This window comes from Ursus arctos, unplaced genomic scaffold (assembly GCF_023065955.2).
Source record: "Ursus arctos isolate Adak ecotype North America unplaced genomic scaffold, UrsArc2.0 scaffold_4, whole genome shotgun sequence".
NCBI classification, from domain to species: Eukaryota; Metazoa; Chordata; class Mammalia; order Carnivora; family Ursidae; genus Ursus; species Ursus arctos.
Window position 1 is genome coordinate 56603757 of NW_026623056.1, and position 19281 is coordinate 56623037.

Sequence of the window (19281 nt, forward strand, 5' to 3'; positions counted from 1 at the left end):
TCAACTTTTGCACCATCTGACTTGCAAAACTTTTGTTGAATAATCATTGTGGTGATTCTCTTTCTCTATACCTATTCCTTATCTGAATAATTCAAAATTCTCTGTGTTTACGACCCAGAGGTTCTGATACCATAGGGCAGTGCAACATAATGAGGTTCAGGAGGGCTGAGAAACAGATCTTCCTTTTGTGAAGTGAAAGAATGGTAGCCTTAAAAAAAAAAAAAAGTTGAAGAAAAGGGAAAGTCTACTGCTCAGACCCTCAGCCACAGTCAGGTTAGTGTTGAGAGGGCAGGAGATTGAGGATAAGGAAACAGATTGCCTTAAACGTCTTCAAGCCAGCTTCAGTGTTTCTGAGCTTTCAGGTATGTTCGGAAGAACATATTTTGCAGTTGGAAGTCCACTAGTACAAAGCCGGTTCTGTGACACAGACAGACTCGGAGAAAAGCCTTAGCCACAAGATGTCACTAAAATTCCATGTTACACTTTAAGACGCTATTGCAAGCTTCTTTCCATCTAAAAAAAGAGCAGCAGCATTCGAGATGGAAATACAAGAAGGATGAAGTCTCTTTGATTCCTTAATTTTAAAAGAAAATATGTGATGGGGGAAGAAAGGATGATGAAGAAAGGCAACGTAGTTTGGCAATAGCATCTCATGCTACCTGGGCCTTCACAAATTTGTTTCTAGTAAAATGTAATCCAATAAACATGTTCAAATGGAACTAACATTCAATAATTTCAAGTAGGTACTCCAAAATGGAACAACTTGTAAAAAAACATTTTATTAAAATCCTTGGAAAATACAGTTTGTGAATAAAAAAAAGTTTATCCATGAAAACAAATTTACCTTAGAAAATGAAATGTACGCAAAAAAGGTACCTGTTCATTCATCTACATAGTTCTAGGCAGGCTTTACAAGTTTGGTAATGCAAATTCACTTAGTCTTGAAAGAATTAGCTATTGCTTAGTTATTCAAGAGTGGTATTTTTTTTTTTTTAAGATTTTATTTATTCATTCGACAGAGATAGAGACAGCCAGCGAGAGAGGGAACACAAGCAGGGGGAGTGGGAGAGGAAGAAGCAGGCTCATAGCGGAGGAGCCTGATGTGGGGCTCGATCCCATAATGCCGGGATCACGCCCTGAGCCGAAGGCAGATGCTTAACCGCTGTGCCACCCAGGCGCCCCTCAAGAGTGGTATTTTTAAGAAAGAGCGGTATATATACCGCTGACTATATTTTATATATCTTGAGAACTTCTTTATCGGCATGGTACATTTATTACAGGTTAAAGTTAAACTATGTAAAGTTAAGCAACTGGGACCAGAGGTATTTTAGAGGCACTTGTGTACAAGTGTTGGGACTTCCCTAATGTGCAAATCCAAGAACTTCAACAGTTCCAGCTTTACAAAGACTAACCTATAAAATGAAGACATCACAGCAAGCCATCTGAATTTAAGTGTAGAAATGACATATTTACCCGTTTAATAATTATGATAATCAATAAAAGCTTTATTTTGGCTAGAAATAACAAAGAATATAAAAATCATTTGATGAAAATCTCGCCTCCCTCCAATATATTGTGCAAAAACATATCCGTGCTCTACATGCTTCTGAAAGACCGTCAACTGATGAATGACATGTCTTTTTGGAAAATGTAATGTGAACAAAAGAAAATAGTTCCAAGTTTTTTCACTCCAGTACCGAAAATGTTTCCAACCTAAGCCTTATTTGGGTGAAGAGTAAAAGGAGATAGTGGAATGATCTCTAACAAATTGCCAGAATACCAGGATTAGGAAAAGACAGAAAATAAGGGCATTGAATGGCTGCTAAAAAAAAAAAAAAAAAAAAAAATCAAGGTGATGACTTCAGTTAAATTGCTTGGGTGAAAAGGTGATTACTGCTTAAAAACAAAAAACAGCAAAGTCAGATCAGCACAAACTTTTGGTGTACAATGTGTACACTACATTGGTACACTCCGTAACCATGATATATATCCTAGCAGTCTTATCCCACAATTCTGTTCTACATTCCTATGGTTGTATAGAAAGAGGAAGCTTGTCACTATGCTAGTATTCCAAAAATAGGTGTGTGATTTAAAAAACTCGTTTTTCTTACTGATCCACATATAAAATTCTTTTTTAGTCTTATACTACCACAATAATCTTCTCACCTAGAGTCACCAAAAGAAAAACCTACCCGCAGATGGTGTTAAAGCGGTTTCCCATCTGTCCTTTGCATTCAATTCAGGAAAGTATTCTTTCATGTTATGTTGCAGTATTTGGACGTGGTTTTAGATATGTCCCAAAACATGTTTCTGCAGTAAACCAAGAAAATAAGATTGTGGTGGGGGTGGGCACGAAGCTCTTCAGAACTGAGCCATTTGCAAAAGATGTGTAATCTTAACATAATCTGATCTCCTTGCCATTACAATTCACATTATGAATCTGAAGGGGTGTCTTCTCAAGACAGTGGGTAGACTTATATGCCACTTAAGCAAGGCACCTAAAATCAAAGAAATGCCCTTTCCTGACATTAACGATGTCTCAAAGAACTGTTTTTAACTTCTGCTTTTAACTCAAAACATCATGTGAATACCTTTCCTTCACACAGGAAGTATTGAAAGAAAAAAGTTTTGCAACTTCCTGTTCAGTTTTTCATACAGCATTATGAACAGGATAGACTCAAGCGTTAAAATTTGACTGTATTTTCTACTTCTTTCAACACTGAATCAACATATTGATGGTTTATTGTTGATAACTGCTCTCTTAAGGAAAGAGTTGATTGGCTTTTTTATAACCCTCTTATTCATTTAACACCTTCATTGCTGCCCAAATAGCTAGTGTACGTTCCATCATTAAAAATCGTACTACGTCCTGTCTAGTTCCCACCAAAGCTTATTGCCCAGTGCAGTCTTGTTTTCTATATTGATGAGTTTTCAGGGATGAATAGGACAAGAAGTTGCTAGGGACTTCTCACTCTTACATGAAATACACATACATGCCAAATGAATCAGACACTGCACATCAGCGGTTCTGTCTGCAAAATACAATATCCTCTAAACACATGATGGCAGTTGCTCTTCCATGTTGTCACTGAATTATATGATCTTCCTTTTGGCAGAATTTTTCCAATAGCTTGTTCTGTAATCTGATTATATTTATTAATGTTGAGACTGTTTTTACCAGCTACTCAGCAACAATGCCTTTTTAAAAATTACTTCCTGTTAGATTTGTTTGATATTTGAACTGAGACTCCAAGTTCAGACCCACAGTGGACGACTATTTTACGGTTGTCAGAGGCTAGCAGTAAACCAAGTGCATTATTTCGGAGGATTATATCCAATGACATGATGCAGAAAAAAATCAGAAAAATGGATATAATCATTAAGAGATGTTAAAATATGGTTTGGTGTCCAAGTGACAGGTCTAAGACAGGACCCTATTAAGGAGGAACTCTGGTGACAATCTAAGGTAAGCTGGCTTTCTGCCACCAAGCACTGAGTGGGCTGTGTATGCCAGGTGTCTGGGACAAAAACTCATTTTCATTTTAAGAAATGCAACTCTGAATAATACTTCTGTATTTCTGAACTCTTCATCTTGAATGACAAATTTTAAACTGGGATGTTATTTTACACTGTTCAGGAAAAATAAAATCACCCAAATTCATTTACCAGAGAAATCAATGCACTTCAAAAAAATGTGACTTTTGATGGTGATGCAAATATTTGGCCCATGTACTATTAACCAGGGGTGAATGGACTGCAGGCCAAATTTCAGATATTCATAATTGTCCTTCTTTATATATAGTTCAGCTGAAAATTTAAAAACATCACTCTCACAGAATCTCTTGCACAGCACAGATTCTAATTCTGCATTCACATTATGACATTACAGTATTTGTTACTATTTTCATCACTTTTCAATGAGTCATTTTGGGAATCAGAGATAAGAGTAACAACCACAAAATGCAAATTTAACAAGCATTAAAATTCACAGGGAAGTACATTAGTGAAAATAAACACTGTTAAAAAAAAAAAAGAAACACTGTTGACTTCATGTTGGCTGTGATAAACTGACCAACATAGTCTGTGTTATTATATATGCATCTACTGATTATACACTAAGAACATAACACTATCAAAAACTGAGATTTTAATTTACCTATAAAACTTGCTAAATATGTGAATTATGTGCATAAAATTTCCAAAATATGATATGGAAAAAAAATGTTTCAGTGCATTTTTTCCCCCTCTGAAACTGCCAAACTAGTTACCAAAGATCACCATCCTTTTGGGGCATTGTTCTAATCCAAAGGTTAGGGCTTTACCTACAATTCAAAGTTAAGGACCAAAAGATGGCAATGGTTAAAGTAGTAAGTAGGGCATCAATGGGAGATCAGCGAAAAGCACTTTCTAATAAAATAAACTTTTATTAAACAGTAAATGTTACTTGATGCAAGTTAAACAAAGTGAGAAAAGCATTAAGAAACTAGAGCAAATATTTTAAGTACCAAGTGTCTTCTATTAAGGTACCTGGTACATAGTAAGTGCTTGATAAGGGGTTACCAAATTGAGAGAAGACTGTTTAAAAGAAAATACTGACACATTATTTAAAATCTACTTTTTTCTGAGTCCTAAACTCTTGCTCTAGCTTAAGGTTGTTTTTAGAATCAAAATTATGGCTTATTCTGCAATTCTCTTCGCTCCTATGAGTTCAATTCTATGACTGTTCTACTACTAGTTTCAGCATTAAAGCCCCTGACATGCTTTTCTATTGCTATCTTGTTTCTGTAAACTCGTTCTACTGTAAAACTAATCTACTTCAGTCAGTGCAGTCAGTAGAGTAAAACCTTTGGTCTTTGCTAAGTATTTTCCATTAAACTTCGCAGAATAACTTTTAATGACCTTATGAGCAACACCCACCCAGGGCCATGCTTCTTACTGAAAAATCCTATTCTCAATCTGCCACTCGTCTCCAATGTCACTCTTAAACGTATGTTAACTCTTATTATGCCGTCTCTTTGAAGGAATCATCTATCCAGTACTTATTTTATTAACATCTAAATTTTTACCACAGGTTACTAGCAGTCTATAATTTGGCCTTCTGTCAACCACTCTGCACTTTTCAACTAAAACATGAAAATATATTTTGAATATATGTAACAAAGCAAAAAAGTTTTACACAACAGTTCAAACAACTTCAGCAACTCTAGTGATTAGAAAATAGGAAACTATTTTAAAGGCTTCATAGTTTTTTTTTAGAAATGACGTGTAATATTTTTATCCTCTTGTTTTTCCCTCTGTAAATAGAAATACACACACTATACACATATATTTATAAATGTACATTTGTTAGAAAAAACGAAGAATAAAGAGTGTTTTTCAATTAGCATAATTTATGAGGAAGCAAAATAATTCAACTTCAATGAACTACAAATTCCTTTAAAACATTCTTGAGTTGCTAAGAAAGCACACACTCACAAAACCATGTAACTTCAAAATAGTTTAGAAATCATCTAATTGTTTATTTTTACATGTGAAGAAAAGGAGAATTAGAGTTTAAATTCTTTCAAAATAAGGTAGTAGTAGTCAGACTAGAAATAAAGTGCAAGAAAAAAAACAGGCTTTGTAGTTTAAAAATTAAATCATCCTCCTCCCCCAAAACAAAAACAAAAAAAAACAGGAAAAAAATCCCCACAACAAAATCGTGTGAACTTCAGCACATTACTTAACTTTTGGGGCCTCAGTTTGTCTTTTACAAAAGCATAATAAAACTTTAATAATTCTATCTACCAGATTATTGTTGATTGTATTAGAGCTCATATATCATTATTCAGGAAGATAACTTCAGCTTTACTCATTAAACTAATATTTATTGAGCACCTAATACATATGCTAGGCATTGTCTTTAGCAGACAGGTAAAGGGCTAAGAATATAAAAGCCTCTGAAAAAAGTATCATTTGTTCCCTCACTTATATCTTTAATAAATATTGATTTGAATACCTAGCCTCTGTGCAAAGCAATGGAAAAAAATGTAAGCCAAACAGCTAGTCTCTGCTCTCAGTTTAAAATCTAGTGGGGGAGATTAACAAGTTAGTAAATTAATATTTAAAGTGCTAGGACTGAAATAAACAGGTGCTCTGATAAATATTAACAACGAGGTCCACTTAGGAGGAAACATTTAAGACAAATCCTAAAAGATAAAAATTAAGCAGCCATGCAAAAATCTAGGGAAAATTTTAGACAGATGATATATACAAAACACCTCCAGAGAAAAAATGCTTGACTTAAAGAAATTTCCAGTTTTTAAACCATTTCAATCATAGCCCTTTTAATTCTATAGTATATTACCAGACTGTCTGCAACAACAAAAATATTAAATTTCACTACTTTGTATACAGACCTACCTTGACTTATGATGGGGTTACATCCCAATAAAACCAACAGAAGTTGAAAATATCATTAGGTTGAAAATGCACTTACTAGGTTAGGACCTATTGAAACCTTATCTTTGCCTAGCCTACCTTAAATGTGTTCAGAACACTTACATTAGCTTACAGTAGGCAAATCATCTAATACAAAACCTATTTTATAATAAATAAGGTGTTGATATCTCATGTAACTTACTGAATACTGTAAGGAAAGTGAAAAACAGAATGACCATATGGATACCAAATGATTGTAGTAAGTATACTGGTTGTTCATCCTTGTTTACCCTTGTGACTGCATGGCTGACTGGGACATGGGACAACCTGCTGCTGCCCAGCACCAAGAGAGTATTGTCCCCCCTTTCACTAGCCTGGGAAAAGACCAAAATTCAAAGTATGGCTTTTACTGGGGCGCCTGGCTGGCTCAGCCGGAGCACGTGACTCCTGATCTTGGGGTTGTGAGTTCCAGCCCCACATGGGGTGTAGAGAGATAAAACAACAACAACAACAACAACAACAAGTATGGTTTTTACCGAATGCATTTCAATTTCATGCCTTTGTAAAGTTGAAAAATCCTAAGTCGAACCACTCTAAGTCAGGGACTATCTATACTTGCCAGTAAAAGCTGAGGGCTAAGTAAGCACAGGACAAATACTAAGACTACTTAACAGCAGATGTTGGCTGGACCAAACAATGCATGAAAATGAGTGAAATCAAACCTAGATGGTGATGAAAACCAAATTATAAAATCTGGACTTTATTTTGGAGGTACTGCAATACCACTGAAAGTTCTGAGCATGGAAGATATGATGAAAGCTATACTTTAAGGAAATTTTAATGTTATAAATATATTAAAAATATTAAAGCAAAGAAATAAATTAAGTCAATGTTTAGGTAAAGAAATTCTAATTATAGCAGCAGCTGAAACAGAAAGCAATACTGTAGATATGTTGCATCTAGACATGGCAAGAAATTAAATGTGGGAAAGACTATTTCTGAGGCTGAAAGTACAACAGGAAGGGAACAGGACTAGTGATTGTGATGAGACACTGAGTTCAAGAAATTTCATGTAAATTTTTACATATATTTTTACATATCCCAATTACTTCAATTATAATATCATACAAGAGCATTCTATATCTTTTCAAGTGATTTCAAATCACCAAGCAACTTAAGAAGTATAATTACAAGAGGATACCGCATGCACTAACACTCCTACTCTGTATTTAGATAAACAATAGAGATTAAAGCCATCTTTGCTTTGGAAATCAGAGCCAGCAAATGACATTCATACTGAAGACAGTCAAAAGGATTCATCAAACACTGGATGGGTGAAATAGGTGAACGGGATTAAGAGTACACTTATCGTGATGAGCACCGAGTAATGTATAGAATTGTCGAATCATTATATTGTACATCCGAAACTAATGTAACACTGTATGCTAATTATACTACAATTTAAAAAAAATTCTTTTAGAAAAGAATCACCAGTTCTAGTAATTTACCATCTATTTAGAGAGGGAGTAGTAACTTACCTGTAACAATCTGAGAACAATTAAATGTAATACTAACCATCAGTATTTTAAAAGATGAAAAGATTAATACAAATTTGTGAAACTAAATGCTTCAAGAGAAAAGGCTTTCCTAAGTAGTTACTGATTTTTTTGTTCAGAAAATGTCAGATAAGTAACACAGCTGGCAGTGTGCAGCAGGGGATTCTTTCAATTCTTAAATTCATCAATTCAAAAGTAACTAATTTCATACTTGAGATTTAGGGTATCTAAAAACTGAAGATGAAAACTGCTAACCAAAGAACCCTCACTAAATGACTATGAAGGGAAATACTGGGCAGTACTAGGAATAGAAATTAGGAGGTACCAAATTCTAGGCCAGTAATTCTATTAACATTTCATGACTAACACATTTCTGGAGTTTATGGTTTAATATCTGGGGGTACATTCTATCTCACAGTAAATAATACTCCATTTTAATATTAATGTTTTACTGAAGGACTACTGGAAAGGTTCAAACCAGAAAAAAAAAAAAAGGCTAAAAAGATTTAGTGTGGTCTAATACATTTCGAAAATATTTTCCTTCCAACTCTAAATAAAGTGGTCTGTCAAAATATCTTATATTCTGATTGATATGATCAGTGTGGCATAGCTAGGGCCACACAGCTATCTAAAATTTCATTTGTTCTTTTTTCCTGACCCATACAAAAAGATATAACCACATCCTAAAAAAAAAGGGCCTAAAGTAGTTCTCATCTTAAGACATCTAAACGAGGAAACTGAAACTTAACAGAGGAAATTTAGGTAGGTAAGTAACCTACTGATGTATTATTTTACCTTGTGCTTGATTCAGTGACTTAAATTGTAGATGCTCCATAAAAATATGCCAAATAAACTTGAAGAGAACCCAGATCCATAGTCTTACTTCCCAGCACTTGCAGTTTAGTTGTGCTATCTGCATTCAAACTTGAGTATACACAATCGTTATAAACTGGGTGGGGGTGAGGGGAGGTGAGAGGGAATGGTGTGAGATCACATATACATGCCCTTCAGATGTATGGCATGTATATGATCCTATGTTAAAAATCCTTCATTGAAATTAGCAGTGTACAATCATTAATAAATAAACATCTTAGGATAAAGTTTTTGTAAAGATCAAGAGAATTTTTTTTTTTAAAGATTTTACTTATTTGTCTGAGAGAACAAGGGAGAGGGCAGGGTGTGTGTGTGTGTGTGTGTGTGTGTGTGTGCAGGGGGCGCGCGGATTCTGGGATCCTGGGATCCTGACCTGAGCAGAAGGCAGATGCTTAACCGACTGAGCCACCCACGCATGCTGAGAATTTTTTTTAATACTTTTTCTTTTCAGATTTTTCTCTCTAAATTTATCTTGCCAAAATAAAATGAATTCTGAATATTTTTGTTTCACTTTAACAGTATTTCAGTAGGTTTTGTCTTAGTATCTGATGTCTTTTGAAAAACAAAATCCACAAACAGTTACTATCATAAACTAACAGATTTCCTAGAGATTATCCTTTCATTCATAAGGAAGATTAAGTCCTCTAGTTTAGGGACTCAAGCAAGGGCACAAAATTTCCTAAAAATAATTTTAGTATCAAAGAGTAGTTTGGGGGAAATATAACTATTATGGCCAGATTTTAACATGAAGTATAAGAATCCTTATGAGTCACAGATGTGCTTTAGGGAAGTCCATAAACTCACTGAAATAATGCAAATACTGTAACACTATATGCAAACACATTTTTTTCATGGGGAAAAGAACATAGCTCTCATTTTTCAAAGGATCCATGATCACTCCCCACAGCCCAAATTAAGAACCAGTGAAGAAAAGGGCATCTAAATTTGTGAATGTAGATACTAATAAAAACATTAGAGGATGGTTTTTGTTCATGTTTATCATCTACTTAGCCATGGGTGCCATTTTGTCAAAACACAAAATTGCTGATTTTTTAAATTAAACCACTATTCTTTAAATCCTTTTCTGGTGCAATTACAATTTCTTACTGGCACTGGGTAACTAGCCTTCCTTTAGCTTAAGAATATTACCTGAGAACACAGGAATGAAGTTTTCCTATGTTGGCCGTTTGCAAGTTAATTTCATGAAACAGAGATGGCTTTTTTCCTATTATTTGGTATTTTAGCTAATAAGACTCATGAAATGTGTTTTTGGCATTCTAGATACTAATAAAACATCCCAATGTAACTCTTAAATTTTTTTTTTTTATTTTAACAAGAACAGATACTTCGTGTATGCCCTATTATTAGGCTATCACAGATCAGTCTACAGTAAATAAAGCCCAACTGCCCCTCTGGTTTGACCATTCAATCACTATGAATTATGTGTAGGGTTGTATTCTTTACTACTTGACTCCAACAACTTTCAAAATACCAGCTGAGGGTGAAATGAAGCAAAAGACATCTAAAGCTGGGGTCTCTGCCATTCTCTAACATATACAAAACAAAGGGATGGTAGCAAAAGCAGAGTTCAATCTGCAGGGTGCTTCTGGACATTCTCAAAGACCTGACCAAGCTTTAAACTTCGTGAATAAATTTCAATTCCTCCAGATCTTCTTTCTCTGAATAGAAAATCCTACCCCTCCCTATAATGGTTGCAGCCTTTCACTTTATCCCATTCTGACCCCTGGGCTTTTTAAATTTAGTAAAATTTTAAAGAAGGTTATATCTGTTAGCTTGGAGCCTAAAAGTTTCTGTGTATCCACATATGAAATTCAAACAGATGAAATGATAAAAAAAAAAAAAAAGAAAGAAACAACCCATCACCGATAAGAACCAAAGAAAACCTAGATGCAGAAAAGTCTTTTATACAGTATGTAAACTTCTTTTGCTCATTTTTTCACCCCTTCAGTTAAACATTAGGTCCTACTGTGTTGCCCAACTGTGGGGATTCACAGAAAATAAAACATAGTTCCAATTCTCGAGAGAGCCTATCAGGAAGATTTCAAATTTCTAACATTGATTAAAAGAACATGCAAAGATTGCAGCCTGACTTGACTGAGCAAACTCGAATTCAAAAAGTCAATACTGAAGGTAGCTAGAAGCAACTTCTGCTCACCCTGAGCATCTGTAGTAATACTTCTACATTACTCATTATCAATACCACAAAGAAAACAGATGGGAATAGTTTTTAATTTTATCCTTTACTTAGGATATTTATTGAGTATATGTTATAATGATACTCTATACTGAAAGAAGAAAATGATAACCTGGCTTTAAATCTAAACAATATACTATTCTTATAGCAGACAGTAGGAATTTCCCTCCTTTATTAAGTTCTTATTTTAGGATGTATCAATTTGTACTCCTCATAAAAGGCATGGCATTAAAAAAACAAAAAAGGTGAATTTTTTCCTCCTGCTTTCAAAATTCTTGTTATTCTAAATGTTCACGAGAAGAGTTAAAGGTAAAAAATTAACATGTACAACATATCATCACAATTCCCAGCTGAATTTTTTCCATATGGCATTTTTGTAAATTAAAATTACTAACTAAATCCAAGATCAGCAAGTAGTTGCCAAGTGATGAAGAATTTAAACCCTAAAGCAACTATGTAATTAATCTGGCAACTTATCCTTGTAATTCAAACCTACTAGAACAATTCAGAGGTGAAAAATACTAATAATTTTAATTTATGATGTGGGAGTATATCTATATATATGTATATAGATATGCCCACCTTATAAATTTGCGTGTGTGTGTGTGGTGGGGTTTTTTTTGGTCACCAAGATCGATCAAGAGGAAAATAGTAATTCATTTAAGTTAGAACTGGGCACACCTTTTAAAAAATTTCAACAGTATGTTTCCTTTATATGGTATTATAATAAATGTTCTATAAAACTGTTAGCTGAAGCCTTAGATAAGAATAAGGTCTGTTTTGAGAATAGCACTTATCACTGCCCAAAAGAGTTCAGAAAATGTTACAAATTTTAAGATATTTAGCTTGGACGAACTTTGAAAATCCTCAAATTTTAAAAAGGCAAAGTAAATTTTTCTCCACCTGCTAAATTATTGGACTTTTTGCGTGAGACTGTCACTCAAGTTTTCTAAAGTGATAACTTTGAGTTTACATTAAACCTTTCCCACGTGAAAAGTACAGATATTAGCAGAATATTCACTAAGTAAAATGAAAATATTACCTGGTTTCTAAGGCACACCATTAGTTATACCATCTAAGGTGGGATTTATTTGATGAACTGCATTAGCTCTCAGAACATTTGCTGCAACTCAGGTAGAAAGAGGCAAGTATTCAATAATATGTTAGTCTATTGTCAAGAAAGATATTTCAACTAAAATATGTCAATCCTCGCACCTGAAATCACTTAGACATTACTGATGTGACATTTGGAAGAGTTTCTGTATAGAAGGTTTTTCAGACTGACATACAATGTTCAGTGCTTTAGAGGGTTGGGTAAACTCAGTTCTCTTTTGTTCAACAATGCCTCATCTCCACTGCATAAAGCTTGGTCTCCAGTTCCACTATCCAATGCCTGCCTTACATTAAGTTGTACTTCGTTGGTACCACATAAAGTAATTACATTATAAAAGGCCTCTAGATCACTAGGTTCAAATGTAATAGCTGGTTTTGTTAATGTTCCAGGGGCAAGAGACCCCTCTCCAATAATTCTCAGGTTGATAAATTTGATTTTCCACGTATTTTCCACAAAAGGGCAGCGTATGAGTCCAAAAATTTGTTCAAAAATGCCCAAACAAGTGTTCCCTCGGTGGACAGTCCCAGCAACTCCAACCATAACCAGACCATGGGGAGAAGAGGCACATTTCAGTCCATGGGAATCTAGGTTGGGACTGAGAAAAAGATACTCTTCTTTCACTAGTGACAGCAGACGAAGGCTCACAATTTCTGCTCCATAGTAGTCTATCACATTTTGTTCAGAGGTGTTGTAATAAAACCTAAGCTTGACATCGTGCCAGAAGTGCTGTGGCCCCCACTCATCTTGAGGTGGTCCCAGAAAAGGATTCTGAGAATTAAGAAGTTCAAAGAACCAGTGACAGAATTCTTCTCCTAATCGACGAAAATCAACTTTTTCAGCTTTTTTATCTTCTTTTTCCTGCTGATTAAGATAAATAAAATATAAAATATAACCAATATCAGTTCTCATATCTTTTTTCTATCTAGTCTGTTGAGAGCTAAGTTTTCATATACTGAGTACAGAAGAAGCTAAATGAACTACAAGTTAACTCACTGAACCCATCAAGCAAACTGTTTTTCCAAAAAGGGTAAAAATCATTTTAGAATTTCCCAGCTTAAACATCGGAAAATTCAGCAAAGAAATTAAGGTTTAACAAAGTCTCTTAAAATTATCAGCATGAACAGTCAACAGTGATTTATGTAAGTATTTCTCGATTGTGGCAGTGGTTTCACAATGTCTGTCAAAACCTTCATACTATATGCTTTAAATGGATACACTTTGTTGCATATAAACTATACTAAAATAAAGCTGGCAACAAATAAGCATTTTTTACTATCTTTAAACAGAGTTCTAATACGACTGAAATACATTACTTATGATTGGCATTAATTTTATACTGTTATTTTTCTTTTTTACAAAGGGAAATGTTATTACAAAAATATACCTGATAAGCTTCTATTTTATTCATCTATGTGAACAGATGTGACTATTCCAGAGTACAGAACCTCATTTTGATGGTAAGAAATCTTTTATTGACAGAGCACCCATGATTGAATGTGTTTGGCTCTGTGTTTGGCACTTATGGACTATTTCCTTCTATTTTCACAAGCTAATGACATAGATACTATCATTATTATGCCTGTGAAAGTAAACAGGGCTCAGTAAAGTCAAGTGACTTGCTCAAGTTCACACCTAGCATACGGCAGACCCTGTTTGAAACCACATCTGTGTGATTTCAGAGTCAACATTCTCTTTAGCACATTAAAAAAGTTCTTAGAAGAGCGTTTCCCAATGTGAAAGCAAATGCCTCTCACTGAAAAACCTCACTAATTCAAAGTATGTAGTTTAAAATATGCAAATTCATGGAAGGGGCTTCTGGAGTGGGTGGCAAATTTCTGTTTCCTAACCAGCGTGGTCATTACAAATGTTTTTGCCTTATGGACATTTATTAAGCTATATGTTTGATTTGGAAAGGGGGGTGTCTTTCTGTGCTTTACTTAAAAAATAAAAAAATAAAATTTGCAAATTACCTAAAGTTCATAAATCAACATTTAAATATTCACACAATATCTAAAATGTCCAGTGGCTACAAAGAAATAGGAACAGACAATGTCAGCTGGAGGAAATTATTACAAGAGGATTTTTTCTAGCTTAAAAAAAAAAATCTAATGTAAAAATTATTAAAGTTTCTCTCATGGAATTTTTACAATTTAACACCAATTTAATACCAAGAAAGTCTTCAAAATGAGACAGGGCTTACAACAGCATTCTTTTTAAGTGGACAAGAATATTACAGAGAACTAGAAGCTAAATTAACATTAAATTGATCCTGCAGTCTATCCACTCTCTTTACAAATCCAATAGTACTCGTTTGATAAAGTGATAAAAACAGTCTTTTCCTCACAAATCAATACAGCATTTTATTTACATTATTAAACGTCAAAGATATTTTCTTTCTTTTAGGTGCTTTACTGGTCTTCCCTTAGGATGCAAAGGATATGGAGTAAAGCTAAATTATAAAAGCCAAAATATTATTAGCCGTGTTTCCACAGATCTAGAATTATCTAAAGAGTTTAGACAGAACTATGATTTAGGGTGTTACTATAAGATCTATTTTACCTGTTGAAATAGTCTAACGTCCTCTGTCTTAACTGGCTCTGGTGTTTCCTTCAGTTTCAGATGTAACTGCTTTTTCCAGTAATCCTTTGCATGCTGAATAAGATTGTGCTTTTCAGTAGCTGGAGGTACAATAACCCCCTGTGTTGCCAAGTACTTAAATATGACTTCTCGGTGGACTTTCTTACGCCTCAAAAGTTCTTCTACACTTTGACTGTACATTAATATTGCACGAATAGCATCTAGAAGGAAATTATAAAGATTAGTAGAAAATCATAAGTCACTTGTAAATCTGTCCAGGGTCAGCAGAAACCCTATCAAATAACATTTATAAATTCTTGTCATGGCATTACTCCTTTTGCATGAGATGGTAATTTTTAAAAACCAGGAAGTGGGTTGTCAGATTTTGGGTTTAAAAAAATTTTTCTTTATGTTTTAAACTTCCCTACCTAAACTTACTTACCTCTTTCTTTCACTTCTCATAAGACAGTAAAAGTTTTGCATTTTCTTTTAAAGAATGACACGTTTTAAGAAAAAAATTTGAGCCAGAGAAAAAATTTTTTTTCTAAGAAGGACAATGGACCTAAATTCATTTATAATCCCTAACAGAGGTAAAATTACAGTATTTTAGATGTGCAAGGACTTTTAAACTCCTTACTTTATAGACAATGAAATATAAGGATGTATGAGGTATCAACAATTATGCTTCTAAGAAGTGGCAGAACTAAGAATTGTACTTTTTTAGTTTAAAAAATGTTATATTAAACAACATATCAAAGATTATTTTTTTAACATGAAGAATACAGAATAGTAAAGAAATGAACTCCTGTGTACACACCACATAGCTTAAGACATAAGATATTACTAGTATCTTTGAGGTCCTCATTTTAACCCTCCCTACTTAATACTATTCCCTCCCTACTCACCCACCTTAGAGGTAGCTGCTATCCTAAACGTTGTTTATCATTCCCTTGCTTTTGTTTATAGTTGTACAGTGTAACAATGAACTCCTAAACAATACAGTTTGGTTTTTTTAAACACTCTATAAATCCAATCCATATACATATATATAGTGTCTTTCATACTCAGCTTTTCACTTAATGTTTCTGACATTGATCTGTGGATATATGTAGCTCTAGATAATTTTTTCACTGTTAATTCATTTAACTGTACCACAGTAAATTAAATGACTACATCACAAAGTATCTATCCTTCTGTTTAGATTTTTACTGGGTGTGTCCAATTATAAACACCATCACTTTGAACATTTTCATAAATGTCTCCCAGTGCACAGAAGGGCAAGCAGCATGAGGATCACATGGGAGCTTGTTAGAAATGCTGAATTTCTGGGCTCACACCAAAACTACTGAATCAGAATCTACGTTTCCAGAAGATCCCTGAGGGACTGATTCACAGGCACATTCAAGTTTGAAAAGCGCAGGTCCAGAATATGAGCCCAGAAGTAAGCAAATAATTCCATTTAGGAGATGATGTCAAACTTGTTTTCCAAAGTTCTAATCTACACTCCTTCAATAATTGTCAAATTATTGACATTACAGAGCTGCTTTGCATGATCACCACGTTTAGTTTTTTGCCCACCTGGTAGATAGGAAAACCACTGTGTGTTTTGGTTTCCATTTCATTGCTTTTTAAAGAGATTATCTTTTCATAATAAATAAACAAAGAGGTTATCTTTTCATATGCTTATTACTTATTTTCTTTCTCTCTGAGAAGTATCTCTCCAAATCATTTAACATTTCTGTGTAGGGAAGTTTCTTTTTATTTGCTTTTAGACCCACCAGCAATTAAATCCAACATTTTTATCTATTACAATTTTAAACTTACACTCACAAGGACTGTTAGGTGGTGATTAGCATGTGAAATATATAAATGCTTAAGAACTATATTCAGTCTAAAACTATTTAAATTCTAAATTCTTAGGAATTTTTTCTTTAATGTTTGAAGAAACATTAAAGTTTGAAGTTTCAAATGAACGATTTTCTTAAGTGGCAAAAATGTAAATCCAATTTAAAAGCAGAGAAATAACAGATTATGCGTTTGTAGTTATTTAAGTCATGATAACACAGGAATCTGGAGTTTTCACATTTTAAAGTAAAATTCGGCAAATTTAAAGTAAGACTGTCCAGATGATATGCCAAGTGAAATAAACACATAGGCTTCTTGATTACATTTTTATACGGAGCAGCTACAATCAGGCTGAATATTAATAACCCTTTAAATCTACTCTACCGAAATGTTTATTTGGCTCTGAAAGTAATGTATTCCTACTACACAAAAATCATCTCAGAAAAAAATTAGATCCGAAAAGAGACATGGATTCAAACTACCTACTTTCTTATTAGTAGGTAGTTGTTTTACCTACAAGGCTGAAAAGTGTTTATGATACCCTCTCCGAAGCCAGAAGAAAAAAACCCGAGCAGCAGCTGGCTCCTCAGCTCAGCCGAAACTGAAAATGAGAAACACCCCGGCTCCCCGGAAATTCTGTAAAGACTATTCACGTACTCTAAATTCTCGAAAAACTAAGCATTTGCCCATACATCCAGCTTTCCAGTGCCACTACCTCCCCCGGGGATCTGGCGCTTCAGGGCTGCCTGAGGGTGCGCGGTGGCTCCCAGGGTGCGGAGCGGCGGCGGCCGGGGCTCTCCAGAGTTCCCAGTACCGTCGGGCCCCGTTGCGGGGCGAGGTCTCGCACTTCCTCTGCTCCTACGTTCTGGCAACCTGGGGCCCGAGTGAGGCTTTGCGAGGGGCGTCCGCTCTTGGGGAGAAAAGTCAACACTTACCTTGGCGGTCCTCAGGCTGCACCAGGCGGTTGGTGATGGTGTCGCACAGGGCCATGATATCATCGTTGTCTAGTAGGCCGAGCAGGTTACGACAGCCCTCCATCTCTGGATAGCTGAGCCCCGACATCTCGACCCCCAAAAGGGGGGGGAGAGGACGACAGTAACGTCGTCCCTTCAGGCCCACCAGGCCGCCGCCTTGGCAACATACACCGGAAGTGCCTTGTCTGTTGTTCGCCGCCAAAGGGCCTCGGGTATTCCAAACCCCTGGGCGGAAGTGATTGCCAACAAGGTCAATCAGGAAATACGGTGCCCCGACTTGTCGTTCCGGGCTGGACAGGACGGAGGGGAATCCGACGGATCTCACTTTAGGGACGTAACCGCGTTTGCACCGAGAACAGCGATCTTCATAAAGGACCTGGTTCCGGAAAGCGAAGCCCTGAAGTCTCAGGAGTCCAGCCTCCAAAAATGCGCCTGGGAGGGCTGCGCAGGTGCAGGTGCGTGGAAAGCGGGTGGCGGTCCCTGCGCACAGCAAGCTCCCGTGATGCCGCGGGGCCGGCCAATGGAGGCGTCTTCTCCCCGCCCGTGGGCCTGACCCCCGGGAGCGCTTGAACGTCGTCTGCGGCCAGTTCTGAGTTGGGTGCACCTGTAGTTTGATATTCTTAAATTACGTAGTACAGTGTTAAAATAATTCTGATTTAATCAGCATTAGACTATGAAAAGTTAAAAAAAAAAAAAGTCACCTATCCTATGCCATACCTTCTTGCTTTCGTCTCTAACAATTTGGGATCGGCTGTTAAGCTTGCATCCCGGTCCTCGCCGGCTTGGTTTTAGACGATGCTGCATCGCGAGCAATTTAGGGTTGGGGACTCTGGAAGCCAGATCACCAGGGCTTTACTCCCCCAGTCGCTAACTGTGACCGTGGACATGCTTTTTAGCGTTTTTGTCCCTCAGTTTCCTATCTCGAAATGGACCTAGTAAAGTTAAGTACCTCATAGGGTTGCGGGGGCGGGGTGAAGGACAGTGCCTGGCACCCAGAAAGAAGTCAGTGCATGTTAGCTGCTACTGTTCGTGTGGCAGCAACTCGTATTCACCAATGGGAATGTCATGCTCTGCTCGACCGAGTACGATGAGGAATCAGACTTAAACACATTGTCACTTGCCTTTTAGCCTCTTCCACATTTTAGGCATATTTTAGATTTGTTAACATTTAATTAGGGTATTGCCATTTTGTAGCTGAAATATACATGTCTGCAGATGCAGGTGAGCAAATTTAACGTTTTAAAAATTATCACAGCTAAATACCAGTTATAAAATAAACTGTAAATGTAGCGTAGGCATTCAAAGCATGGTTATACTACTTTGCCAGTGGATGTTATTTGGGGTATCATTTATTCAACAGATAAATATCCTTCATTTTTCATTAAGTATTCATGAGTGCCTCCTATGCTAGGTATTGAAGATTCAGAGAAATGACACAGACCCTCCTTCAAGGATGTTTTGAGAGTGCTGCAAGTAAAGAGCTGGCAAGTGCTCACCATGCTGGTGTGGGACTATATAGAAGGCATACCCAACCTTTTCTTTCATTCATTCCTTCATTTACAAAGAGGGGGGGGAGTATTTATTGAGCACCTATTTGCCAGACATTGTTGTGTTGGGAACAAATACAATTTCTTTGGAGTTTTCAGTCTAGTGAGATGAAATAGACAAATATATGAGAAACTATATACTGTGCCAGGAAATGCTATG

The 19281-nt window shown here is 35.8% G+C and overlaps 1 protein-coding gene across 1 annotated transcript; it reads right to left on the bottom strand.

Moving 5' to 3' along the window:
- Window positions 1-5495: 5495 nt before the first annotated feature.
- CUNH3orf38 (chromosome unknown C3orf38 homolog) lies at window positions 5496-18378 on the bottom strand. Its single transcript, XM_026520372.4, has 4 exons — window positions 18292-18378; window positions 17536-18178; window positions 14738-14976; window positions 5496-13039 (listed from the first exon to the last, which is right to left on the bottom strand). Exons 1-4 carry the CDS (start codon window positions 18376-18378, stop codon window positions 12359-12361), a joined length of 1650 nt encoding a protein of 549 aa, XP_026376157.2. The 3' UTR covers window positions 5496-12358.
- Window positions 18379-19281: the final 903 nt, after the last annotated feature.

Coding starts and splice junctions, on each gene's coding strand:
- CUNH3orf38 (XM_026520372.4), bottom strand. CDS start 18,378: ATGCAGCATCGTCTAAAACCAAGCCGGCGAGGACCGGGATGCAAGCTT. Junction 14,977..17,535: donor GCAGCCTGAGGACCGCCAAG/GTAAGTGTTGAC, acceptor ATTTCCTTCTAG/ATGCTATTCGTGCAATATTA. Junction 13,040..14,737: donor ACGTTAGACTATTTCAACAG/GTAAAATAGATC, acceptor TATCTTAATCAG/CAGGAAAAAGAAGATAAAAA.